This window comes from Cyclopterus lumpus, chromosome 24, assembly GCF_009769545.1.
Source record: "Cyclopterus lumpus isolate fCycLum1 chromosome 24, fCycLum1.pri, whole genome shotgun sequence".
NCBI lineage: Eukaryota > Metazoa > Chordata > Actinopteri > Perciformes > Cyclopteridae > Cyclopterus > Cyclopterus lumpus.
In genome coordinates this window covers 3,168,255-3,196,254 of record NC_046989.1, presented here as the reverse complement: position 1 = coordinate 3,196,254, position 28,000 = coordinate 3,168,255, and the positions used below count along the sequence as shown (strand labels likewise).

Sequence of the window (28,000 nt, the reverse complement as noted above, 5' to 3'; positions counted from 1 at the left end):
TGAAAACAAAATACGACGCATATTGTTGTACATTTGAAACGCGTACTCCCCCCCCCCCCCCCTTTCAATAACAAGTTAACCACGCCCTCCAGTGATGTTACGGCGTACCGACCCCCCCCCCCCGAAGTACACAACTTTAACCACTAGATGTCAGCCGAACGCAGATTTCTTTCGTGGTTAATATCAATTTAAAAATGTGTTTTTTTTGTGTGTTTTTTCCTGAGACAACAGTAAATGCAGCCGATTATTTACATTCATAAACTGGAATCCATCTTCGTGGAGGCGGAGAATGCAAAACGTTGATAAAAAAAAAAAAAAAAAAAAAAAAAAAAAAAGTGCGCCTGTGAGACATTTGGGTGGGGAAGTAAAAACGGTTCGTGGAGGAGGAAACTTTTAAGAAACACCTCGTTTTTTGCAGACTTGCATGTGTGTTTGTGATCCACCTTCGAGCTGGACGTGGTGTTATAGCTCCTCGTGGTCTTTGAACTGGGCCCGGTTCCCACTCATGATCTTCTTGGACTGGGGGCCGATCATGGCCCTCAGACAGTTCATTCGGACCAGGCCCGACTGGCCCCCGGACGCCAACCAGGTGTGGCAGCACATGTTGGGGTTGAAACGCACCTGAGGACGGAAGGAAGGTCGTTACAAAATATTACCGTAGTGCTGTTGAGCAATTTAGAGTTGCCATCGTGTGAGTCGTGTCAGGTCGTGGTGCTCCAGGTACAAACAAGATCTGTGGATCAACTCTTTTGGGGTGAACTGTACCTTTACTTGAGGTCTGGCTCATCCACCCGGGCAGAACAACTTCATAAGGAACACTGATGTAAAATACTTATTTTCCACTCTTCCCTCCTCAGCTCGCTCCTTCCTCTCCTTTACTGACCCTCATCCATCCCCCTCTTCATCACCATGAATCCTCCCGCTGTCCCTCCTTTATTCTTTTTCTCCACTTCTCCTCGTCCTCTTTATAATCCATTTACCCCCTACAGGCACTTCATTTTTTAGATGAAGTGAAGTGAAGTCCATCATCTGGTCCCAGAGGCCATGATTCAGAGGCCCCCCCCACCCTTAAAATCAAACACATCAAATGGCTGCCCTCCCCCTCCCCCGGGGACGTTTTTCTCATTTTACACTTCATTACATTCTGCCTGTCTTTATAGCTGCCCGTCAGAGGAGAGAGAGAGAGAGAGAGAGAGAGAGAGAGAGAGAGAGAGAGAGAAGGCTCTTCTTCCATCTGTCACTTCCTTTTTCTTTCCTCTGTTTCCTTCACTTCCATTCTTTCCTATCGTTGTGTTGCAGCAAGAGTCTGACGACCCTGCACTGAGTGTGAGTGTGTGTGTGTGTGTGTGTGGACACCTTGTGCAGTGCAGCCAGGGGCATCTCGTCCATGTTCAGCTTGGTCTTCAGCTCCGTGTCTCTCATGCGTTTCCACACCGCTCGCTTCTCACTTCTCGCGAAGGTCCGCTGGAAGTCGGAGGATCGATACATCGTTACGTTATGACCTTGAAAAGTAGCTTTAATAATCAATTATTACTATGAATCGATTTAGTTTCATCGTCATTTACAATTTTTACTAAACCAATAATTAGATTCAGTGTTTGTTTATTTTTATTTGACACAATTCAGAACTGATGGACGACGGTTTAGTTTCTAAAACTTTAAAACGCTCTGAGACTAAAGACAGGAGAAAAAAAAGGACCAACTTCCTGTTGGCAATACATACAATAATACTGCTTTTTCACGTGAATAAATAAATATTAAATAAAATGGCACAAAAATGCCAAAAACTATAAACAATCGTATATTTAATACTAAACCCGATGATACCGATGTTTGGCCAGTCATGTAACGTTAGGCCGAGCTCTTCTGCCCGCGAGCGGCCATATTTGTAGTCCACCTTTAGGTTGGATGACTCTCTCAACCTGAAGGTGTAGAACCAGAGCGAGGAGGTCAACGTGCTCTCCTGGATCCACCCACCATGTCGTTGTCCGTGTGCTGGAGCCAGTTCTTCTTCACGGCCTCCTCGTACGTCTGGAACCGCAGAGGAGGACCTTCATCCTTTCTACCTCGTCCTCCGCCGTTCCCCTCCTCCTCCTCCTCCTCTCCTCCGGCATCTCCTCCTTCCTGTTCATCGACGACGTCGCCCTCCACCTTCTCCTCCTCCTCCTCCTTCTCCGCTGCTCCCCTCTCTCGATCCTCTTCTTCGCTGGCATCGTGAGGCACCAGAGACGTGAGGTAGACGGGCTGAAGACACACGTTTAAAATGGGAAAAAAAAAAGGAACGCTTAGCGCTTCAGATCCCGCCGACGTCAAATTATGACAAACAAGAGCGGCCGAAAAACAACTCACAAAGCGGCGGTCCAGCGTGCGCTTGATGTAGTGAGGGATGACGCCTATCTGAGGCAGCAGGCAGAGGATCACCTCCCCGAGGCCGTCGGCCGTCACCACGCTGTTCAACCACTCGGTGTACGAGATGGACTGCAGCGAAACGGGGGAGACAGCATCTATTTGAATATCCGGTTTATTTGGCAGAGTAGAAAAAAACGCCTTGTAGGCGTAAAGATGACGTCACACTCACCCACACGGTGCTGGTCCGAGGAACTGCGAAGATGGCGCGCAAGTGATGGTCGAAGTAATGCACCCCCTGTGAACCGTACCTATAAAAAGATCAGTATATATATATATATATATATATATTTATATATATGAGCTACATTAACCACACAAGGCAATACAAACAGCCTTACGGGGCGTAGGCGTTCTCCTGGGCCAACAGGACTCCGGGTGCGTTGAGGGGCCAGTAGATCTCGTTGGTCAGGTAGCGCTTCTGAACCGTGATGGGCTCGTAGAGCCTCCTCAGGTCCCAGGTCTTCACGTAGCGGTCTTCACCTGCCGTGACCAGCAAGAACCTGAGCGAGGAGGAGGAGGAGGAGGAAGAGCCGGTTGCCAGTGTGCATTCCTTTATGTACTGAAGACGTGTTCATGGTGGGAGGCGATCCGTGATTCTGCATTAGTGCAACGTGTGAAATTGGCTTTGACAAGAATATTCTAGCCAGATACCAATATTTGTATTTGGGCGTTTCGATTAAATTATTATGAAGTCATTATTTTATATTTATATACGGTGATAACATATCTGTGATGAGCTCATACCTGCTCGACGAATGTGTTCATTTACTTGTAATTCAAGGCTTGAACGCAGAGCTGGACCCCCTCACATTGTATAAATATAATTAATTAATTAGGTTAATACCTTTTCTTTTCCAAATGATAACAAATAAAAAATGATAAAAAAAAGAAAAGCTAAAAGAACGAATGATAAAAAAAAAAAAAAAATGTAATTTGTCAATTTGTGACTGTAGATTTCTACTACAACTGGCGCGAGACCCGTCGTCATGGTGACGAGTGTGACGGGAGGAGCCTCACCTGGAGGCGGGGCAGAAGGCCAGCGCCAGGACAGCGTTGTCGTGAGCCAGAAGGCACCGATAGGGCAGCAGGGTCAGAGAGCCCGAGTCCTGCAGTCGCAAGAGTGACGACTTTGTGGTGAGATCCCACAGACCTACAACTCCTGTCAAAAATAATAATTATATATATATATATATAAACATCGTTAAGGCAATGATAAAAAAAAAAAATAGGAGTGATGTTTGTAGCAATAATTCTTCAGAAGATGAACCTGAAGGGATTCAGACTCTTCATTTGTTTCTTCTGACCGACTGAAGCGATTTATCCAGAAATCGATTCATACCGTCATAAAATCCGATAGCCATTATATTGTGTGGTTTCTTAGGCAGCCAATCCATGGACAGGACTCGCCCACTCTTCTCATGGCGAGGGGCTTTGAGGGAGCCCAGCTTCAGTGTTAACACTCCTTCTGCCTGCAGGGAACCAGAGGGAGGATCCGTCAACTGCAGCTGGTGTGTGTGTGTGTGTGTATATATATATATATATATATATATATATATATATATATATATATATACACACACACACACAAGGTATATGACAGGAGCCTACCTGGTAAATCGGCAGCTGTTCACCGGCTTTTCCTGCAGAGAAAAACATGAATCAAGCTTTATATTTTTTATGTTCATTGGCATTGAGAATTAAAAACAAGCATTGGATGCAATAAGAATAGCAGTGACCTTTTTCATAGAGGAACAAAAAGTGTAAAAAGTGTGTGTCCTTTCTAGGAAAGCAAACGCAAATGCTTCATGTGCTAAAGCTGCATTCTCTCTCCTGACCACCAGGGGGCGACTCCTCTGGTTGTATAGAAGTCTATGCTTCATGTGTTAAAGCTGCATTCTCTCTACTGACCACCAGGGGGCGACTCCTCTGGTTGTATAGAAGTCTATGCTTCACGTGTTAAAGCTGCATTCTCTCTACTGACCACCAGTGGGCGACATCTCTGGTTGTATAGAAGTCTATGCTTCATGTGTTAAAGCTGCATTCTCTCTACTGACCACCAGGGGGCGACTCCTCTGGTTGTATAGAAGTCTATGCTTCACGTGTTAAAGCTGCATTCTCTCTACTGACCACCAGTGGGCGACATCTCTGGTTGTATAGAAGTCTATGCTTCATGTGTTAAAGCTGCATTCTCTCTACTGACCACCAGGGGGCGACTCCTCTGGTTGTATAGAAGTCTATGCTTCATGTGTTAAAGCTGCATTCTCTCTACTGACCACCAGGGGGCGACTCCTCTGGTTGTATAGAAGTCTATGCTTCATGTGTTAAAGCTGCATTCTCTCTACTGATCACCAGGGGGCGACTCCTCTGGTTGTATAGAAGTCTATGCTTCATGTGTTAAAGCTGCATTCTCTCTACTGACCACCAGGGGGCGACTCCTCTGGTTGTATAGAAGTCTATGCTTCATGTGTTAAAGCTGCATTCTCTCTACTGACCACCAGGGGGCGACTCCTCTGGTTGTATAGAAGTCTATGCTTCATGTGTTAAAGCTGCATTCTCTCTACTGATCACCAGGGGGCGACTCCTCTGGTTGTATAGAAGTCTATGCTTCATGTGTTAAAGCTGCATTCTCTCTACTGACCACCAGGGGGCGACTCCTCTGGTTGTATAGAAGTCTATGCTTCATGTGTTAAAGCTGCATTCTCTCTACTGACCACCAGGGGGCGACTCCTCTGGTTGTATAGAAGTCTATGCTTCACGTGTTAAAGCTGCATTCTCTCTCCTGACCACCAGGGGGCGACTCCTCTGGTTGTATAGAAGTCTATGCTTCACGTGTTAAAGCTGCATTCTCTCTCCTGACCACCAGGGGGCCGACTCCTCTGGGGGGCTCTGGTTGTATAGAAGTCTATGCTTCACGTGTTAAAGCTGCATTCTCTCTCCTGACCACCAGGGGCCGACTCCTCTGGTTGTATAGAAGTCTATGCTTCACGTGTTAAAGCTGCATTCATTGACTCAACTCTCTCACGTCATTCAGAATGAAAAACAACGTCAAAGTCAAAAACAAAGTAAAGCCGATCAGTTTCAGTGACTATAACGTGGACACTTCGACCCGTTGATGGCGCTGGAAGGTTCAATCCGTCCCGCGAGGCTCATAAACGTCCGACGCGGTTAAAAACTGCCGGATGTCAAGAACCACTTGACAATCACCGTTGTGTTTAATGGTCAAATCCAAGAACTAAAAAAAAAAAGGCCGTTCCCCGTCATTAGTCGCCTCCTTCAGCGTTCGGATCAATACTTTGTCCTCCTCGCTAAATCAAGTTCTAACCTTTAAGCTGTTCCCAGACCAGCGCTCAGACTCTGGGGTCAAAACCAGACCTGGTCATGAAACTCACTACATTTCAAGGTGTAATTAACATTAAAAAAAAACGTTCGGAACAACCCGATTGTGATATCTGGGATATTTAAATCGAATTTCCGTGGTGCGTTCAAGCTCTACCGGGTAAAAGGGACATTATAACGCCGTCACGACGTGTTCAAATGTCATCTTGATAACCTTGAATTATCTCTTTTTATTAGTATTTGTTCCGTCTGGTTCACACAACTCACAGGATATTATTATTGTTATTATTATTAATAATAAATCATTAATACAGATGATGTTACCAGTCGTACAAAGCAGGAAAAATGATGTTGGTATTAAAAAGGTCTCGTTGGGAATATAAGTACAACACACGATAAAAAAAACACTTCATCTTGCTTTTCTGTGCCCCCCCTCCCTCCCTCCCCCACCCCCCCTCCTCCATGATGATTGACAGTCAGGATACGAGGGGGCGTCGGCTACTAGGCCTGAAATTCATGGCTCTCTAACACAAACAACCGGCTCGCCGATGCATCTTCTTTGTCACTTCAATTATAGATCCTTGTCTGGAGAACGGCGTGTAAATGATGTGCGTTCACTACGCAGTCTCCCTTTGTCTTCACACACACACACACACACACACACACACACACACACACACACACACACACATCTTTAACTGGGTCCAATTTCACCTTTAACCCCCTCAGCCGACACTGAGTTATTCCCCTCGTGCTCATGTGAGATCGCTATTCTGCATTTAATTAGTGCCGGTCGTGTCTCACCCGCCTCTCTGGGGTCGGTTCCAGATCAATTTTTTTTTTTTTTTTACGAGTCGAGCGAAGGACAAATATTTATTTTTCTTTCCGGTCAAAAACAGCTCAGAGTTGAATGTGACAACAGAGTCGTATGTTAGTCGAAAGATATAAACATCCTACCTGAAAAAAATCCAATAAATAAGTTTGTATTCAGATTTTTCTAATTTCTTTTTACCTTATTTACGGTCTTTGGTTTAAATAAAAGGATTTAAAGATTGCTTTTTGTTCTTTCATATCGTATCCGTCATTAAATTCTTCATTATTTATATTTTACACCTGGTATTGGCGCTAGGTGAAAAGTCAGAGGATTTATCCTCCCGGGGAACATCACCATTTGTGCCAATCCAACTTTATTTATTTATAAAAGATATTAGATTATATTTCATTGAATTTCTAGCGGTGTCTTTTATATCTGCAGTACACCTTTGGGCCACACGAGGCAGCCTGAATGCTCACATTGTTCTGATAACACAGTTTAAAAGCTCAGTATCTGTTCAAGTCTCTCTCTGCAGTGTGTGTGTGTGTGTGTGTGTGTGTAAATGTGAGCGCTCTGCAACCTTTCTATCCAATAATGGTAACCTATGGTTGGAAGCAGGGGGCTGATGGAGTAGCTCTTTGGAAGCTGGAGCCAATGACCCACGGCTTCAAAATAAAATGGAAACCAGGCCCCATGAAGCATTGGGGTAAAGAAAGAAAAAAGGATGGAAACGTCAGCTTTTATATGTTTTTTTATGTCCACGGTGCACTGGAAATTCATCTTCATTGTAAAACCAAGGCAAGTGTAATAGAGTCTGTTGTTTCCCAATAGGGTTTACATATTAGCGCTTATGATGGTGTCCTGAAATCACAGTAAAGGCTGTAAAGGTGTTGGCATATTTTAACTCCCTCTTGTATGTGTTATGCAGGGGTGACTCCTCTGGTTGTATAGAAGTCTATGTTTCATGTGTTAAAGCTGCATTCTCTCTCCTGACCACCAGGGGGCGACTCCTCTGGTTGTATAGAAGTCTATGTTTCATGTGTTAAAGCTGCATTCTCTCTCCTGACCACCAGGGGGTGACTCCTCTGGTTGTATAGAAGTCTATGTTTCATGTGTTAAAGCTGCATTCTCTCTACTGACCACCAGGGGGCGACTCCTCTGGTTGTATAGAAGTCTACGCTTCATGTGTTAAAGCTGCATTCTCTCTCCTGACCACCAGGGGGCAACTCCTCTGGTTGTATATAAGTCTATGCTTCATGTGTTAAAGCTGCATTCTCTCTCCTGACCACCAGGGGGCAACTCCTCTGGTTGTATAGAAGTCTATGCTTCATGTGTTAAAGCTGCATTCTCTCTCCTGACCACCAGGGGGCGACTCCTCTGGTTGTATAGAAGTCTATGCTTCATGTGTTAAAGCTGCATTCTCTCTCCTGACCACCAGGGGGCGACTCCTCTGGTTGTATAGAAGTCCATGCTACCCGTGTGTGTGTGTTTCAGAGGAGAAGGTAACTGTTAAAGCTGATCCGATCCAGTTGATGACGTTTGATATGATCGATAAACTGATGTTCAGGTTGTGTTTAATAAAATAATAAAAAAATCCTTCTAATAAAACTTGCGCTAAAACAATTAATATTGCCATTTAGCTAAATCAATGAATTGTTTTGTAAAAATGTGTTATCAATAATGCTAAATATGATTCAGTTACCATTTCTCTCTCTTTTTATATCAGCGGAAACTGAATATCTTAAGATTTGTGTCTTTTGGTCGCATAAAAGAAGAAAAAAAGAGAAGCAATTTTAAGACGCCATGGTTCTGTTCTTTATTTTCAGGGTAATATATTAATAATGAACATAATAATAATAATAATAATAATCAGTTGTGAAACGTGAAGGAACCTCTAGTCCACAAACCACCAATCAGGCCCACCACACGCTGACTTCATGCTTTAGAAAAGGCAACACTGCCCTCTACTGACCTCCACACACACTTCGTTTCAGGGCTGTGCATCATTTTATAATATTTGTAAATTAGACATAATGTTAGCAGTCTTACCAGTTTGCCCGTTGCTGGAGTGCAGAGCGTCTGGGTGGGGCAGGCTGTAAATGGTGACCACACTGTTGGAGGTGGCGACAGCCAGAAGACCCAGTCTGGGCAGGAACGGAGCCTTTTCAGGGGCGGAGGGTTTTTTAAAAAAAAACTTTTAATAAGAGTCACATTGTGCCATTAAAAAGGACCACATGAGTACTGGCTCTCGTGGTGGTGGAACACCTCCTCACCTTTCTGTCACAGCTGGGGAGCTCCCAGCCTCCTGCAGGACACCACTTCAGAGTCCAGACGAAGCCTTGGTCCTGGGCCAAGCCGTAGGCCAAGGCCGGCTGAGAGTCCGGTCTGCAGGGGGGTGCAAAGGAGGCGGATATATATGTTTTTTATCGTCTTTTTTTTTAAATTCTTTTTTTTTTATTTTAATCTTTTTTATTTATTATACTTTTTTATTTATATATATATATATATATATATATATATATATATATATATATATATTTTTTATTATAAATTTTTAAAAAATCTTTTTAAATTATTTATATACACACATATATACATACATACACACACATATATATATACACACACACATTGTTAAAAAAAAGATTTAAAAATATATAAATATATATACATTTAAAAATTATATACATATACACACACAAACACACACACACACACACACACATACATATATATATATATATATATATATATATATATATATATATATATATACACAAAAGATAAATACAAAAGATAAATAAATAACATTTTTAAAAAAAGATTAAAAAATATCTAAATATACATTATTAATGAAATGTATTAATAAAAAATAAACAAAGTGCCCCCATTTCCCCCTACCTGCTGTTGTACTTCAGCGTGCCCAGGTGCCACAGCTGAATGAGTCCGACTCCGCTGTGCGTCTTGTTGACACAGTGCTCGTCTTCCATCCCTCGATGGCAGGCCAGAGCGATGTACTGGGACGCCTCGACGCTGTCGGGCGTAGGACACCACTCCATAGCCCAGACCGGTCCACCCGCATACAGCAACATGTCCCAGCGGTCCGGGTGAGCGGGGTTCGCCGTGAACCTGGTAAACAGGACAGGGACCTACTTTAAAAAATACCAAATGTATCTACTTTATTTAAGCTCTTCCTCCAAAGCAAACCAATAAAACCAATAATCTGGAGCACATTGATGCTTTTAACACAGAACAGAACAACCTGAAATAAAAAAAAAAGATGTATGCGTCAATGTGAAATCTTTTTCTGGTGTCTCTTCACAATGAGAAAGTAAAAACACTGGTAGTGGTGATACTGGTAATAACGGTAGCTGGCATTACCCTCTGAAATGACATGATCCTTAAATAAATTCAACACACATCTGTCTCGTAAAGTGGTGAAAGCTCTAATTTTAAATGCTGAATTCCGTTTGTTTTTAGACTTTATAAATTGAAAGCATCCTTCTCACCTGCCGAGTCTCTGCAGAGGCGTCTCCTCCTTTCTGAGGCCATCTCTGGACACTCTGAAAGCAGCCGACTGAAGCTCCTGAGGCAGGTATTTCTCCAAATCACTGAAGAACACACACGAGTCACACAACACCTTCAACGAGTACTTCATAAAATATTAATTCCCAGACCACCAGAAGTGGAGCTCATGAAAAGCACATTACGTGCATCTTGAGAGTCGCTGAGGATAAAAGCCTCAGATAAATGTAATGATCACGTCACATAGGTTGGATTAGATTAAAACCACATTAAAGAGGTTAAAGTGACCAGTAAGTCAGTAATTAAGTGTATCCATCAGCTGTAACCCCTGTATGGATGCACTCACATGCACTAAAAGCAACAAAAACTCAATTGTTCGCTGCTATATTAATTAAATAATTAAATACAGCTCCTTTTAAAACACAGTATGACTTTATTTTGAAACCAAATGATCTCAATAATCACAAGTTATTGGAGGTTACCTACCTTGGTGGTACGAGGTGCCAGACCTCGGTGGAGACGACCCACTCTGGGAACACCCAGCTGCTGTAGTGCTCCTCCCGGCTGGAAAACACACACACACACACATCATAATACGTCACTCTCACACACACACACACACACACACACACACACACACACACACACACACACACACGCACACCACTTACAACTGCTTGACCGTGTCCATGGAGTCCCACACCGTCTGCATCACGTTGCTCGTGAGCCCGTTGGGGGTTTTGCGGCTCTGGCTCACCTGCAGGAGAAAAAAAAAAAGAAGAAAAACGGAGTTTATTTTATTATTTCTAAAGTAAAAAAAAAAGTTCTGCAGAGATCTAATTTGCGTCTTTTATTTAAATGAATAATGATTCGCGTCTCGATATTTGAGGATCGCAGCCAAATCGGAACGAAGCAGAAGGTTCTATACTCACGTGAGTCGTCGTCTCCGAGTCATAGTCAGAGTACGACGCGTCCTCTTCGTCTTCCATCCCTTCGATCTCCTCCTCCTCTTCTTCCTCTTCTTCTTCTTCAACACCCGGAACGAAGTCCTCGTCTTTTGCAGCAACGCTGTCGCAACGTTTCCTCTTTGGGCCTTTACGCCCTGCATGAACGGAAAGAATCATCAGTCTTTGACTTATTCCTGTCAGAGGATGTCGGGATCTTCACGGCTACTTGTGACTGTAGGTTTATGTTAGTTTAGAATGCAATATATGTATATATTTTTTAATAAAACCATAAAACTGTATCACATTGATTCTGCTCATTAATTTGGAAAATGCTCAAGATTGGACTAACATAACTAAACATATTAAAAAAGAGATAGTAACTTTTTTTAATTTTATTTTTTATAAATGGTATAGAAAAATTGCAAATGTTTAATCCCGATTTATAACAACCGGTATTAAGGTCAAAGGTCAAAGGTAACGCTCAAACCAGTAAAGGGCCACAGAGCCACTCGGGAGCTTATTGTCCTGCTATATAATAATACATTTAACTTGCTTTACAAAGTACTCGTACACTCTACATGTAAACAAGAGAGATGACATAACAGTAAGAAACTATACAAAAACATAGTTAACTAGCATCACAGGTTGAACGCAGAGTTGAATACACGAGTTGTAGGCGCTGATTATCTGAGGTTCTGGCCTCTGCATGACCCCTGACCCCTGACCCACAACGACGTGCACACGCTGCACGTTCGCCTCTCATCTCGTCGACAGCGGCGCCGTCACGACACTGAACTTTCAGTCGGGAATCAGGGAGAAAAGGAAACGTGGTAAATGAAATGCGCGTTACGTGTAGAAACACACGGGACAGGAAGTAAAGGACGCGCAGCAAACCGTCCGGTCGGCCAGACGGGGAATCGAACCGGCGACTCGCTCACATTTCCCACTGTACCTTTGCTTCCTTTGGGACTTTGAGTCTTTCCCCGTGGACAACGGCCCAACTCGTCATTGAACACTTCTTTTGCCAAAATGTGGAGGTACTTCAGCGCCCTGAGAGGAATATATATATATACATATATATACATATACATTACAACGTTTATAGAATAACTACATTGTTACGATGACGTCAATACTTTTAACACTTTAAATGACTCTTTTTTTTTGCGCGCACAGGTCGGTCTAATAAAGCGTGTGACTCACGCTTTAGCGGCGCCTCTCCTGTGGCGCCCGCTCGGCGTGGTCTCCTCCTCGGGTTCGACCGGAGGCTGGCGCGGCGGTTCTGCAACGGGTTCCTTTGGCGGCTGCTTCCTCACGTACCGTCTCTTTGGCTTCGGCGTCCCGTTTTCCAGCTGCGCGTCGTCGTCGACGACTACAACAACAACACCACCACCACCACCACCCACCCCATCGGCGGCGGGGGTTGCCTTGGCGGGAGTTCTTTTGGCGGAAGTCTTCTTCTTCGGCGGCGTCGGCGTCTTTTTGGCTCTCGGCGCCTTTTTAGGAGTTTCCTCCCCAGGAGTCCCACCCTGAGGTGATTCGTCGGTGGCTTCTCGTTTCTCATTTTCGGACTTCGGCGTGGCGTTCTCAGCTTTGCCTTTCTTTACCGGAGTTCTCTTAGCAGCGGCTCCTCCTGCTCCTCCATTCGCTCTTTGCGGGGTTTTTTTAGAACATTGCACATCCGACGAAACATCAACTTCATAATCACAATATCTGCTATTTTTCCTCCGTTGTCGTCCTCTGGAGCTGTATGTTAAATCTGGCGGCTGGTCTTGCCCTGCGCACAGGTGTACACAAATATATATTAAAAAAAACACAACCAAGAGACTGAGACTCTTCCCTTTTTTTCCCTGCGAAAGGTTATTTTTGGGGAGTTTTTCCTGATCCGATGTGAGGCCAAAGGTCAGGGATGTCGTATGTGTACAGATTGTAAAGCCCTCCGAGGCAAATTTGTAATTTGTGATATTGGGCTGCACAAAATAAACTGAATTGAACTACAGCTTCGCTAAAAGCGTGCACAGCTATCTCACCAAATTCTACTCTCGCAGGCTCTGACATGGAGCAATATAATGTTTAATATGGAAGGTGTCAAAGGGAAATAGAAGTGAATGAGCAGTTTGTGCAAATGAACGGATCATTTTTTGCACGAGGGCTCAAAAAAACAACAAAACTAAATAGATAAATAGGAACAAATGATGATTTATATTTTATATTAATGAAGCCTGCCACCTGGACGTGCTCCTCCACAACTATTACTCAACTCCTACTGCAACAGCATCTTAATTCATTATACGCCCCCCCCCCCCCTTCCCCCCCCTTTCCCGACACCTGCAGCCTCGTGCATCGTCTCACCTGGTCCAGAGTCAACGGGATCCATCGGCCCGGTGCTTCTTGTGCTGTGCTGGTCGGAAATATCAAGACGGATATTGACATTTTTATGAGCCACAATATCTGAGAATTAAATCTGATGCATTTATAAAAAAATAAAAAAAAATAAAACGTTATAAAGTGATTGTACACATGGGAGTAATATTTCATCATCATCATCTTCATCATCATCATACCTCAGCGTTTCCTCAAAGTTGTCAGCCACAATTCAACAGCCTGTAATCACATAAACAACATGACCGGAGAGGTAAGTTAGTTTAACAACATGCACCGGGGGAGACGGGCACGGTACCGGGGAGACGGGCACGGTACCGGGGAGACAGGCACAGTACCGGGGGAGGTCTCGAGGTGGTCTCGATATCGCGTTAGAACCAAAAGAGACCAAACCTCGTCCGGTATTGTGACGGTTTAATGTTCGCTTCCGTGCTCTTAACCGTAAATCGGTGCTATAAATACCGGCGGTTGACTATTACATCCGCGTTTTAACCACCCGTTAATTCGGCTTCCGTTTCAAATGTCAAACACGCGAGTATAAAGTTATTTAAAGTGTCTCCACACCCCCGGTCCGGTGAGCTAATCGAGCTAACGCCGCACACGGCTAACTGCTAACCGGCTGAAGTGGCTCGCGGAGTCTCGCGCTTGCCTACGTCACAGTTACGTATTTCATAGCCTCTTTAAAACAACCGGCCGGTGACACCGAGAGGACGTTCCGCCGTTACACCGACGGGCGCCATTTAAAACCCACCTGTGCGCGAGGCAAGAGGCTCCCGTCTCGGTGGCGACGGCGGAAGAGCCACGTACCGGGACTCCGAAAGGGCTGCGCGAGGGATTGTTTTTTTTTGGAAGGGGGGAGGCCACACCGGGATCGAATCCCGACCTCCGCCACCGGAAGAGCGAGGCCCCGGAAGACCGGCGGAGCGGACGCGTGAATCCAACCGTCGGTCTTTCTCCAACGGATGAAATGTGTAAACACCGCACGCGCCGTTTCCACTGATTCCGGTTGGCTGTAAATCCGCTTTCTGCTCGCATCAGACCGCCATGTTACCGTACCGGCGTGGCGACCCACACCGCCCCCTAGCAGCAGGACGTGGAACTGCACCCGGAGCGAGTAGTTCAACTCCCGACAATCGATATGATGTTTAAAGTATTTTTTTTAAAAAGGAGGAAGTATTCAGACTATATTAAAGTAAAATAAAATAATAAAATAAAATTGTCCTGCATTGACAATGGAACTTAATATTAAATGGCCTTTATGTTTATTACTCGTTTAGCACAGCTGGAATGCAAAACAATTGTTTTTTAAAACATTAAATGTTACTGCACAAACATTGTGTGCCATAACAGGCCACAGTCATAATTAAATTAAATACTAAACCATTTCATTACATTTTTAGATGCAATGTGTGTGCAATCAGATGTTGGTGTGCTTGTTAGTGAAGACTCGGAGCCCCAAAACGACCATGAATTAAACTTTTAATCATCTATGTGGTTATAATAATGCAGGTACTATGAAAAAAAACAAAAAACATATTAAGAGTACAGATTTGTAACATGAATGTGGCTGAGGTTATAATTAGTTTACCTAGAATATTGATTAGGTCCCACATAATGGATGAAAAAATAAATAAATGATACACTGACTGAATCTTTATTCAAATCTGGTCTATATTATATTGACTTTCTGGATGTATGATGATGATGATGATGATGATAATGATGATGATAATGATGATGATGGGGCACAAGACATCAGAACATTATTTTCATTCCTCATTAATTTACTGCACGGTTTAATAACATTACTGTCAAAACTCAGCCCCAAGTACTTGGAAATATTTTTCCACTAGTTCTCTCTCACTCTATTGTAAAAAAAACAAAAAAACATTGATAACATTTTATTGAATAATCATTTTTGATTCTATTGCAAACAGAAGGAGACGATGTTGGCACTAAAATACACACTTTCTACTTTTGGATTAAAGAGACGGAGAAATAACGAGGTGCAAATGAAAACATGCAACTCTTGGACTTTGAGGAGAAAAAAGCGTTGTTGTTGTTGTTGTTGTTGTTGTCTATGTGCCATCCAAACAGTTCAAAGTGCATGCACGGTGTAAAGATTTGGTCACAAGCATAAGAGCACATGGGAAGTATTTCAACAAGCAAATTGAAGCTTCGAGAGCTTTTTTTTAAAAATGTTTACGAACGGAGACAATAAACAACAGGAAAACAAACAACAAAAACTTTGCTTCTTTTTTTTTTGGGACTTGTTTCTGGTGGTCACAGGATGCAGTTAGATATTGCTTCATTTCAGGAGACCACCACCACACAGTGATGAATAATGAACAGGAGACGCATTAAAATGATTATTAAAGTGGCAAAAACTGTAGAGAAGATATTTTACACCCCTCATACATAGAGTTAATAAATCACATCCCATAACCTGTAAAAGTTGGATTCTGAAAACAGCAAATTTGTGACTTAAATACTGTCATTTGTGATCATGTGAATTGCACTCGCGTTTGAAATGAACCTTTTAATAGTTTTGTTGTGCACAAATTCACCCGACATTGATATATATATATATATATATATATATATATATATATATATATATATATATATATATATAGAAAAAAAGAAAAAAAGATTTTATATATATATATATATCTATAGATATATTTTATATAAATATATAAAATATACATATACAAATATATATATAAAAATATATAAAATATATATATATAAAAATTTACTTTAAAATGACTAAAAACAGGAAGTGAGAATAAAGAGAATTCCACATTGAAACGTTAATTAAATCCTACTTTTTGAAATACTTCCCACGTACGAGGAGGTTTTCTATTTCTCAAAGCTTCCAAAAGGCATCGAAGGGCGGAGCACGTTAAACAGAACCAGAGACATAACGTCATAGTTTGTTAAAGACGGATACAAAGATTTAAAAAGGGTTTCAAATGATAAATGAAGTCTTTTTTTGTTTTTGTTTTAAGTGCACAACAACAAAATACATTCATAAATGCAATAAAGTTTAAAAAAAAAAGGGAAATAGTGCTAGAAACGTCACAAACAAATGACCGACGACCACCCATAACCATACGCCACCATAGTACAAACATGCTATCTGTTAAATACCCTTTGATGGAAAAACATTACGCTCTTTGACGAATGAACAGAAAATTAAAAAAAAAGTTAAATGCTTGGTATGTTAGCTTTCCTTAAAAAAAAAAGTAAATAATATTCTAAAATCTCACTGTCGAATTTTCTTCTTTTTTTTTTTCCTCCAGTGAAGATGAATCCTCTTTGTATTGAACTTTGACCCAGAACAGGCCGATTGCGAGGATGAGCACGCAGTAAGTTACACATGTCACACTGAAGAGTGTTCAGAGACACACACACACACACACACACACACACACACGTCTAATAACACACCGCACTGGGACAGGAAAGGGGTTTATCCAAAAGAATACAAAAAAAAGACACATTTAACTAAAAGTCGGTTACAGATGAACACACAGGTAAAACGCTACCTTACTTTGTTTCTCAAGGCTATACAGAGGACAACCACAGTGTGTGTGTGTGTGCGTGTGTGTGTGTGTGTGTGTGTCGTCTCACATCCTACTTGATGGTTCTTTTGAAGGTTTCCGTCATCGTCGTCTTCTAGAAATGTTAAAAGTCGTTGAAACAGCAGCTGCTCTTCGCCGGTTCTACGTCACAGCCGATAACGTCGGGACGGACGGAGCGGCGAGTTTTATTTATTATTATTATTATTATTATTATTATTATATTTAAGTGTTACTTTGTGCCTTTCCGGCCTCGGGGAGGGGCTCCATGATGCCCGGACGCTTCAGATTCCACTGGTCGATCCGTCTCTGCCGGTCCCGCTGCTCCACATCTGGTTCTCCAGCACCAGCACCTCCGAAAGAAAAGCAATCCTTCCGCTTCCCATCAGCCTTCCCCCTCTCCCCCTTATCTCTCCTTTTCCCCTCCGCCATGCCGCCGCCGCCACCATCCTCCGCCTCCTCCGCCTCCTCCTCCTCCTCCACCTCCTCTCCGGGTTTCTCAACATCCGCCATGTCCAGCTCGATCGGGGCCTGCTCCGGCCCCGGCCCGGCCTCCCCCCGGTCCATCTCCACCCACATGGGTCCGGGAGGAGGCTCCAAAGGGGTGTAGTGCAGCATCGGCTGCTGGAGCTGGCCGCCGTCCGGCTGCAGGGGGAGGCCGTGGTGCTCCGGGTGGAGGTGCTGGGTTTGGTGCTGGAGGTGATGCAGCGGCTGCAGAGGGTGCTGCATGGGTTGGTACTGCAGCGGCGGCTGCTGCTGCTGGTGGTGCTGGTGGTGGTGGTGGTGGAGGTGGTGGAGGTGGTGCTGCTGCTGCTGATGATGATGATGATGCTGCTGCTGCTGCTGCTGCTGCTGCTGCTGGAGGTGGTGATGATGATGGTGGTGGTAGTGGTCCATGATCTGCTTGTCCACATTCTGGACGCACTCCTTGGGCTGGTTTTTGAGGAACTTCTCAAACTTCTTGGAGGCCTTTTTGTTGGTCACAAACCAGTCCTGTTGGAAAAAGAGTCAGCGGGACTTTACTCATTCAATTCATCCTGATTTTAGACACTTTATTGAAGTATTTGCATTATTAAAAGAGCTTGAACGCATCATTGCATTGAACTCGATGCAACCTCCGCTAACGGCGGCTGTTTGTGAACATAAAACATAGAGATGTTCGATATAATAACGCAGGTACGTGGTTACCTGCGAGTGGACGGAGTTGATGTGGTATTTCACGCCGCTTTCAGAGTTAAACTCTTTGTTGCAGATCAGACATCGGTATTTTCCAGCCTCAAAGTCGCCCTGAAACGAGATCAGAGGCAACAAAAGAGCCATGAAACGATATAATATATTATATATAAAAATATATATATATAATATATTTAAAACATATATATATATATAAAAACAATTATATATATATATATAATAATAAGTATGTATATATATATATATATATATATATATATATATATAAATAATAATAATAATAATATATAATATATATATATATATAATAATATATTTAAAACATAAATATATATAAACAATATATATAAACAATATATATATATATATATATATACACACAATAATAATATGTATGTATATATATATATATATTAATAATAATAATAATAATATCTAATATATATATTATAATAATATATATATATAATAATAATATATGTATAATAATAATTATATATATATATATATCCAATATTAAAAAAATAAAGCGCACATTAACAGATTTAATAAAAAGAAAAGAGTGACGAGAGTAAAAGAAATCAGTGACGTAACTATATTGATAAATTCTGAAATGTGTCTTCAAAAACAAACATGGTGACATTTTCAGTATTATTTTTTGCTTAAAGAACAAGGTGACGGACCCTCGTGCAGAGTCCCAGGTGAGCTTTGAGTCCGGACACGCTGGTGTAGGTGGAGCCACAGCCCTGAGGAAGACACGTCCTGTTAGAAAGACACTTAAAAGGGAATACCTCGCCCACAAAATGACCCTTTGTGTATCAATGGGAAGTCCAAAAATCTGGTCTTCGTGAAGATGCACTAAATGAGACTCCGTTGCAGGAGGTCGTAATCGCATGTTAGGATATAGTTTTGTTGTTGAACACGGCCCACATTTACTTAAATACATCGACGATTTACTCCTTTACTTTTTGATTCTCCGTTCAGTGGAGACGACAACGGTTCCTTCGAGGTGAGTAATTGATGTACAAGTAGTCATTTTGTGAGGGAAGTATTCCTTTGAATGCGATTTAAAAAAATGCATTCTGACAAAATAGGGTTAAAAGAAATACGACAAATACCAAATCTGAGTGAAATAAATAAACATTTATGATATACATCCATAAACAAATCCATAAACCGGATGCAAACAGGATGTTTCTACCTGGTTGGGACAGTGGACCTTCTTCTGCAGCTTCACCTCGTTCTTCCACTTCCGCAGCACCTCCTGGCTGAAGGCCGGCAGGCCGGGCCGGAAGTATTTCAACTGGGAACACATAAAATAAAATAAAATAAAATAAAATAAAATAAAATAAATAAAATAAATAAAATAAATAAAATAAATAAAATAAATAAAATAAATAAAATAAATAAAATAAATAAAATAAATAAAATAAATAAATATCTCTATATTAAAAATAATAATATCTATATTAAAAACAATATATATATATATATATATATATATATAAATAAAAAAAATAAAATAAATACTGATTTGAACATTGATTACCATGCGCTCGGGTCGGCCGTACATTTTGAGACGACCCCCCCCTTCTCACCTTTTTGTCGTCCGGCACCAGGTCCGACTGAAACTTCCTCTTGGGCCAGTCTTTGGGCAGATCGTTGTTGGCGATCTCGGCCAGGTGGAAGTTCGCCACCTGGGCCGACGCTCGCTGCACGCGGCCGCTCGCCGTCCTCTCCGGGTTCGCCTCCCGGTGGGCCTTCAGGGCCTCGTCCTCCTCGCTCTTCAGCGGCGTCTGGGGGGCGTGACCGGATGGGAAGATTTTCATTTTTAATTTTTTTTTCGTTTTACGCGCGACTTGAACGCTTCTGAAATCATCCGATTAAAAAAACGTGAAAAATGAAAAACAACACTCACGGGAGCGTGCTCTGATTTCAGGTGGTACTCCAGACCGGCTTTGGACTTGTAGGTTTTGCCGCAGTGAGAACAACTCAGCAGCATCTTCTCCAGCTCGGACTCCTCCTTGCCACACTTCTTCATGTGGTACACGTAGCCCATGATGCTGGTGAAGGCAGCACTGCAGCCCTGACCAGAGAACAACAACACATTCAATTAAAAAAAAAAATCACATTTCACCGTGGATTCATCATCGTTTCTTACCTTTTAAAAAAAATTAAATAATGAAGTTACCTCTTTAGAGCATTTTAATTTGCCCAGTCTCTTCAGGATTTTACGCAGTTTGTCTTTGATGGCCCGGTCGTCCAGGTTCTTGGCGTCTTCTGCCGAGGGCTGAAAAAAAAAGAAACACCTCGACTTTAATGAAAGCTTCGTTCATCCGGAGGTTGACGACACTTTCATTGATCTGCACGACTCTGACACTCCTACGATGTCATCGACTAGTTGATTTATTTAATAACCAGCAATGACGTGTTGTTGGAGTAGATTGTGCTTAATTAGCTCAGTTAGCATCCTCCGTAATTGTACATTTCTCTCAAATGTTTGTTTTTTTAAGTTATTTTTACTTTATTTGTATTTATTGTATTTATATATTTTTTATTATGAAGTAAATATGTGTTTATGCTGAGTCCAAGAAAAGCATTGTTGTTTAATTTGACTAAAATATGTATGTTGATTTCCTGATTTGTTGTTAAAAGAATTAAAAAATAACCACAAAAAGCACCACTTTAAATATTGTCTTTCCCAGAGATGTGCTCAAACGTTTCTTAGAAATAAGTCATTCAGAATAAAAAATGTAATAATAAAAAAAAGACATCTTCACAGATGGTGTATCTTTATGTCCGAGGACATAATTCAAACATGTCAAATGGAAGGAGGTAGAGGACGAGGGGTCGGAGGGGGTCTTACCAGGTGGCTGTGGTCCGCCATGACGTGGTACTTCATCCCCGTTGAGGACTTCAGCTGCTTCCCACAGTGTTGACAGGTGAAGGGTTGCTGCACACAACACATTCAACTTGTTATTCAAGTGTGCCTGTTTTCATCTTTAAATCACTACAGACCCGAAGAGAGCTTTTTTTATTTTCTTTAAGAAGATTTTACAATTACAAATCTTTCTGCTACTTCAGATAGAAACATTTCACTTTATATGGAGGTTATAGGGTGGTATATAGAGGTTATATGGAGGTCATATGGAGGTCATATAGTGGTATATAGAGGTTATATGGAGGTTATAGGGTGGTCATATTGAGGTCATATGAAGGTTATATGGTGGTATATGGAGGTTATAGGGTTGGTATTTGATGGTTATAGGGTGGCTATATGGTGGTTATATGGAGGTCATATTGAGGTCATATGGAGGTAATATGGAGGTCATATGGAGGTCATATGGAGGTCATATGGTGGTCATATTGAGGTCATATGGAGGTCATATGGAGGTCATATGGAGGTTATAGGGTGGTTATATGGAGGTCATATGGAGGTTATATGGAGGTCATATGGAGGTTATATGGTGGTTATATGGAGGTTATATGGAGGTTATAGGGTGGTTATATGGTGGTGGAGGTTATATGGAGGTTATATTGTGGTTATAGGGTGGTTATATGGTGGTGGAGGTTATATGGAGGTTATATTGTGGTTATAGGGTGGTTATAGGGTGGTGGAGGTTATATGGAGGTTATATGGAGGTTATATGGAGGTTATAGGGTGGGCATATGGTGGTCATATGGTGGTCATATGGTGGTTATATGGTGGTTATATGGAGGTTATATGGAGGTTATAGGGTGTGCATATGGAGGTTATATGGTGGTTATAGGGTGGGTATTTGGTTATTATTATTTCATAGTTTAAGTACATTTTGTTCATAATACTTATGTACTGAGGTAACAATTTGAAAGTATAATTTTAGACTGGTATTTGTGAAAAGATTAGAGTCACTCTACTCGACTTCTATACTGAGTGAGTGAGGGCTTCATCGTGTGCATATGTATTTAAATATGTATTTAAAAAGAGGTTTAGAGAACTCACCAGTCTGCAGTTCTCCATGTGCTTCTTCAGCCCCTCCACCGTCTTCCTGCTCACACTTTTACATTTGAGACATGTGACTCTGCCTTTGGCCACAATCTGGAGCTGCCATTGCTCCTCCTGACTTCCTGGTGGGCGTCGACAAAGAAAAGATTTCGTTTGACGCAGTCGAAATGTTTCATAATCGTGATTAACCGTCTCATCATTTAGACTTTCTCTCTCATAATTTCAACTTCCTATCTCAAAATTTCGAACTTCTAATTTTAAATTTCCATCAAATTTCCATCTCATAATTCGGACTTTCTATCTCATAATTTCGACTCTCATAATTTCAAATTTCTGTCTCATAATTTCAACTTTCTATCTCATAATTTCGAACTTCTAATTTTAAATTTCTCTCATAATTTCAATTTACTATCTCATAATTTCAAATTTCTGTCTCATAATTTCGACTTTCCATCTCATAGTTTCAAAATTCCTTCTCATAGTTTCATATTTCCTTCTCATAATTATGACTTACTATCTCATAATTTCGAACTTCTAATTTTAAATTTCTCTCATAATTTCAATTTACTATCTCATAATCTCGACTTTCTATTCATAATTCTCATTATTTCGATTTTCTATCTCTTAATTTTAAATTTCTTTCTCATAATTTTAATTTACTATCTCGTAATTTCGACATTCTATCTCATAGTTTCAACTTTCCATCTCATAATTCCGACTTTTGATCTCATAATTTCGACTTTCTATCTCATAATATTTTTTATTATCACAGCTACATTTTCATCCAATTATTTTTCTTTTACTGGGCTTCAATACCTTTTTCACGACCATATTAAAATGAAAACAACCGTGTGGCACAACACAGACGCCTCACCTGGAGGATAGGTGGGAGGCTCCTTCTTGGTGGAGAGGACGGGGGGTTTCTGGTCCTCGATGGGTCCGTCCGTCGAGGCCTCACCGACACTGGCTGCATCGGAATCTGAAATATTTATTATTAGAGGATACTCTTGTGTCATTTCATAAAAAACAACAAAAAATAATATTTTAATTTCATATCTTCATTTAAGAAATGCTCTATTTCTCATGTGGCGTTCATCATCCAAACTATCAATCCCCCTATAATAATTATAATATTAATAATAATAATAATAATGTCTCACTTTCAAGCCGTTAAATGTGAGACTAGACGGTAACTTACAGGAGTCCCGGCCCTCTGGTGGCTGTGAGAAGTTGTTAACAGGTGGGCTTTGGTCCATCTCCACTCTTTGGACTTTCTTCATGTTCAAGTCTTTAAAAATAAAACGGAAACAACTAATTAAATGATTATATAATATATATATTAATTTAATTTGTATATAATATATATATATTAATTTAATTTGAATATAATATATATATATATATATATTATATTCAAATTAAATTAATAATTAATTATATATTTATTTATATATATATATATATATATATATATATATATATATATATATATATATATATATATTCATTTAATTTGTAACGTGGATTAGTACGTACCAGGTCTCCAGACGTGCCCTCTTTCTCTGCTCCATCCTGGGTCTTGGCTTCGGCCACTTCCCCACGCCTGCTCCGGCCCCGAGGAGGGCCCGTCTCTCCCCGGATCCCTGCCCGCGTTCCAGACCTGATCCTGGCCTCGGTCCCTGTCGGCCGCCCACCCTTGCTCGGGGCCCCGGTCCCGGCCCGTCATCCATGCCTGGTCCGGCCCGCCGTGGGCTCTATCCCTGCCTGGGATCCACGTCTGCTCTTGACTGGAGTGTCCCGCCCGGTCCCTGCCGGAGTTCCAGACCTGCTCCTGCGGACGGTCTCGACCCGGGGCCCAGGCGTCGGGGCCCCGGTCCAGCTGTGGTCCGGGCAGGTCCCTGCCGGCCTCGGGGCCTTGAGGCCACGCGTCCTTTCCCACCAGTCTCGGAGGAAGCCTTGCAGTGGGCGGGGCCATGGACCCTGGGTCTGCCCCATTGGCCAGGCCACCCGATGACATCACTGAGCAGCTGGTGGTTGGGTAATCTACTGTTCCTATGGAAACACTCTGGAGGTCCTCATACCTGATAAAGAAACAAAACAACAATGCATCAACACTTATCATTTTGGAAATGACAACGAAACATTATTTAAAGGGCCAGCGTGTTGCCTTTAGGGGATCCACTGGCATAAATGGAATATAATTATTAATCAAAACTATGTTTTTTTAGTGTTTAATTACCAGAAAATACAGTTTTCGTTACCGTAGAATGAGCCGTTACATACTGAGCTGCATGATTGACTTATATTCATCAACACAAGCTTGTTGGATTAAATATTGTGACTATAAACAATCAGATCATTATGACGTCACGTGAAGCCGGTCATAACGCTTTTCTTACCTCTTCCTCCCGTACGTTCTCTTCGTCTTCAGAGCTTCTTGGGGTTGACCTTCGTCATTCTGAAAGCAGTCAAGAACACAACTGTGAAGCGGCGCTCCGGCTTTTGGGTTTTTTTACAGGTCGGCGTCCTTGTATTGCGTCACTCTCACCTTGGGATATCCGACTGAATTCAAGTCGCAGGTTCTTTCCGGTATCCGCTGAACGACTGTCGGGAAGGGAACATTTAACGTCGCTTTAAAAGAAATCAGAGAAACGGACGCAGAGAAATGTTTTCAGAAGGGTGGACTGCGGCCCGCTTCTCTTTACCTGGACACGGCACCCCCCCTTTGGGCTGGGACGGGACACATTTACGTTTCCTCGGCACACACAAAGGTGACATGTCGCCTCCGGTGTGAGCCGGGTCCATTCTAGGAGTGAAAACACCCCCCGTGGAAATCACCACTGAAAACCAGGAGAGAGCAGTTCATATTTAATTTACTGTAATGCCTCCGACTTGGTTACATTAATAATAATAATGATCTACATTTCAGAATGTTTGTGATACGCAAAACACAATTAAGTTAAGGATCAATGCCTAACCTTAACCATTTGGGATCAATGCCTAACATTAACCATTTGGGATCAATGCCTAACTTTAACCATTTGGGATCAATGCCTAACATTAACCATTTGGGATCAATGCCCAACCTTAACCATTTGGGATCAATGCCTAACCTTAACCATTTGGGATCAATGCCTAACTTTAACCATTTGGGATCAATGCCCAACCTTAACCATTTGGGATCAATGCCTAACCTTAACCATTTGGGATCAATGCCTAACATTAACCATTTGGGATCAATGCCCAACCTTAACCATTTGGGATCAATGCCTAACTTTAACCATTTGGGATCAATGCCCAACCTTAACCATTTGGGATCAATGCCTAACATTAACCATTTGGGATCAATGCCGAACCTTAACCATTTGGGATCAATGCCTAACCGTAACAATTTGGAATCAATGCCTAACATTAACCATTTGGGATCAATGCCTAACATTAACCATTTGGGATCAATGCCTAACCTAACATTAACCATTTGGAATCAATGCCCAACATTAACCATTTGGGATCAATGCCGAACCTTAACCATTTGGGATCAATGCCTAACCTTAACCATTTGGAATCAATGCCTAACATTAACCATTTGGGATCAATGCCTAACATTAACCATTTGGGATCAATGCCTAACCTAACATTAACCATTTGGAATCAATGCCCAACATTAACCATTTGGGATCAATGCCCAACATTAACCATTTGGGATCAATGCCCAACCGTAACCATTTGGGATCAATGCCCAACCTTAACCATTTGGGATCAATGCCCAACATTAACCATTTGGGATCAATGCCTAACATTAACCATTTGGGATCAATGCCTAACCTAACATTAACCATTTGGAATCAATGCCCAACATTAACCATTTGGGATAAATGCCCAACCTTAACCATTTGGGATAAATGCCTAACCTAACATTAACCATTTGGAATCAATGCCTAACCTAACATTAACCATTTGGAATCAATGCCCAACATTAACCATTTGGGATAAATGCCCAACCTTAACCATTTGGGATAATGCCTAACCTAACATTAACCATTTGGAATCAATGCCTAACCTAACATTAACCATTTGGAATCAATGCCTAACCTAACATTAACCATTTGGAATCAATGCCTAACCTAACATTAACCATTTGGAATCAATGCCTAACCTTAACCATTTGGGATCTTTGCCTAACCTAACATTAACCATTTGGGATCAATGCTCAACATTAACCATTTGGGATCAATGCCTAACATTAACCATTTGGGATCTTTGCCTAACCTAACATTAACCATTTGGGATCAATGCCCAACATTAACCATTTGGGATCAATGCCTAACATTAACCATTTGGGATCTTTGCCTAACCTAACATTAACCATTTGGGATCAATGCTCAACATTAACCATTTGGGATCAATGCCTAACATTAACCATTTGGAATCAATGCCTAACCTAACATTAACCATTTGGAATCAATGCCTAACATTAACCATTTGGCATCTTTGCCTAACCTAACATTAACCATTTGGGATCAATGCCCAACATTAACCATTTGGCATCTTTGCCTAACCTAACATTAACCATTTGGGATCAATGCCCAACATTAACCATTTGGCATCTTTGCCTAACCTAACATTAACCAATCTGTCACAGAAGTTGTTCCAAAGGTTCTGTGTTTACATGTTGACGGAAGTCATTTAAAAGAGGGGCTCTATTAAAAATCCTGACATGATGATTTGCAACATATGAAGTATTTCAAATGATCCCCTTTAGTGTTTACCAGCTGCAACAATACAGTCACGAACACATGCATCACTAATCATAATCCAGTAATATTATACATGCATGATGATTTCACCGTTTTTTGAACTTTGAACTTAAACATTTTTAGTTTACACTTAAGTAATTGCTACTTTTACTTCCACCACTGCACACTCCAAAAAAAAGATTGCGAAATAGGATTTCTCTGAGGCCCCAGAGAGGTCTCGCGCACGCAGAAGCGTGTCTCGCTGCTGCGTGCGCGGCATGTCTTACATGCACGTGCGTCGTTTCCATCACGCGTGACTATTCGAAGCGGGTTTTGTTTTTGTTTTTCTGCGTGCGCGCGGATGCGTCTCTCCTCGTGCGGAAGGCCACCGACCTGCTGCTTTAACGGTGGGGGAAAAAAAGAGGAAGAGGCTTTCAAAGAACCACAAAGAATGTAGTTAAAGTGAACGATGCACACACACACAAACACACACATATATATATATATATAGTAATATTATGTGTTATGTCTTTGGACCCGACATTCAAGGAGGTACAACTCATCATTATCTCTGTGGATTGAATACAAATAAAATGTGTTTTTTGTTTGACGACGACGGGGAGGAAAACACGTCCAGCTAAAGCAGAACACGCGAGCTAACGAGCCGTTTCCTCCAGAAGACGCATTAACCGGTCCTCTCTGTCGGTCCATTGTTTCTTAACGGGGGGGGGGGGGGGGGGGGGGGGGGGGGCATGCAAACGACAGCCTACCGTCCTACAGCTCACTCCCTCTGCAAAGACGGTTCGCCTCCATGTCTTCCGAGTCTACCTGCCCCCCCACCCCTCCACCCGGCAGTGATACCACCATGGAGGATCAACATGAAGCAAGGCCCGGATCCCGGGGAGTTAAACAAAACTCTTTCGATGAAAAACAACAACAACAACAACAACAAAGCGTTGACAGCGTCTCGATATGAAGGACGCACACCGGCGTTATTCGCCACACTGTGTCGGTCTGTTTCTCCGGAGGAACGCCCTCCTGCTGGAGGGAACAAATAAGACCCGCATCTGCTGCTGCGTTCACGG

General features: G+C 41.9%; 2 protein-coding genes and 1 long non-coding RNA gene across 8 annotated transcripts; 1 reads left to right on the top strand and 2 right to left on the bottom strand.

Annotated features, from left to right (window-relative positions):
• Positions 1 to 125: 125 nt before the first annotated feature.
• gtf3c2 (general transcription factor IIIC, polypeptide 2, beta) lies at positions 126 to 14,492 on the bottom strand. 4 transcript variants are annotated; one of them, XM_034528219.1, is made up of 21 exons: positions 14,165 to 14,492; positions 13,596 to 13,635; positions 13,384 to 13,432; positions 12,235 to 12,808; positions 11,984 to 12,081; positions 11,017 to 11,186; positions 10,756 to 10,841; positions 10,571 to 10,648; positions 10,069 to 10,170; positions 9,461 to 9,688; positions 8,833 to 8,944; positions 8,609 to 8,720; positions 4,018 to 4,049; positions 3,749 to 3,878; positions 3,427 to 3,568; positions 2,748 to 2,909; positions 2,579 to 2,657; positions 2,350 to 2,478; positions 1,978 to 2,244; positions 1,357 to 1,464; positions 126 to 621 (listed from the first exon to the last, which is right to left on the bottom strand). In XM_034528219.1, exons 3-21 carry the CDS (start codon positions 13,406 to 13,408, stop codon positions 463 to 465), a joined length of 2,793 nt encoding a protein of 930 aa, XP_034384110.1. In that variant the 5' UTR covers positions 13,409 to 13,432; positions 13,596 to 13,635; positions 14,165 to 14,492; the 3' UTR covers positions 126 to 462. The 4 variants fall into 4 exon arrangements, with proteins under 4 accessions (XP_034384110.1, XP_034384112.1, XP_034384111.1 ...); XM_034528221.1 differs by having other exon boundaries at positions 13,384 to 13,427; XM_034528220.1 differs by lacking the exon at positions 14,165 to 14,492 and having other exon boundaries at positions 13,596 to 14,144.
• LOC117727837 lies at positions 13,579 to 20,246 on the top strand. Its single transcript, XR_004609063.1, has 3 exons — positions 13,579 to 13,666; positions 16,722 to 16,787; positions 20,134 to 20,246. It is a non-coding gene; the product is annotated as an uncharacterized LOC117727837 (long non-coding RNA).
• znf512 (zinc finger protein 512) lies at positions 16,181 to 27,995 on the bottom strand. Of its 3 annotated transcripts, none has more exons than XM_034528225.1 (17): positions 27,686 to 27,995; positions 27,203 to 27,314; positions 24,885 to 25,019; positions 24,728 to 24,783; positions 24,579 to 24,637; positions 23,716 to 24,260; positions 23,378 to 23,467; positions 23,054 to 23,158; positions 22,177 to 22,301; positions 21,061 to 21,147; positions 20,386 to 20,484; positions 20,113 to 20,280; positions 19,793 to 19,990; positions 19,396 to 19,497; positions 18,878 to 18,940; positions 18,189 to 18,287; positions 16,181 to 17,993 (listed from the first exon to the last, which is right to left on the bottom strand). In XM_034528225.1, exons 3-17 carry the CDS (start codon positions 24,982 to 24,984, stop codon positions 17,226 to 17,228), a joined length of 2,664 nt encoding a protein of 887 aa, XP_034384116.1. In that variant the 5' UTR covers positions 24,985 to 25,019; positions 27,203 to 27,314; positions 27,686 to 27,995; the 3' UTR covers positions 16,181 to 17,225. The 3 variants fall into 3 exon arrangements, with proteins under 3 accessions (XP_034384116.1, XP_034384115.1, XP_034384114.1); XM_034528224.1 differs by having other exon boundaries at positions 27,203 to 27,311; XM_034528223.1 differs by lacking the exon at positions 27,203 to 27,314.
• Between the last annotated feature and the right edge of the window lie 5 nt (positions 27,996 to 28,000).

Coding starts and splice junctions, on each gene's coding strand:
- gtf3c2 (XM_034528219.1), bottom strand. CDS start 13,408: ATGGATCCCGTTGACTCTGGACCAG. Junction 3,569..3,748: donor GGCTATCGGATTTTATGACG/GTATGAATCGAT, acceptor TATTTTTGACAG/GAGTTGTAGGTCTGTGGGAT. Junction 2,658..2,747: donor CAGGAGAACGCCTACGCCCC/GTAAGGCTGTTT, acceptor ATCTTTTTATAG/GTACGGTTCACAGGGGGTGC.
- znf512 (XM_034528225.1), bottom strand. CDS start 24,984: ATGGACCCGGCTCACACCGGAGGCGACATGTCACCTTTGTGTGTGCCG. Junction 23,468..23,715: donor AGGGCACGTCTGGAGACCTG/GTACGTACTAAT, acceptor TTATTTTTAAAG/ACTTGAACATGAAGAAAGTC. Junction 22,302..23,053: donor GCCTCCCACCTATCCTCCAG/GTGAGGCGTCTG, acceptor GACGCCCACCAG/GAAGTCAGGAGGAGCAATGG.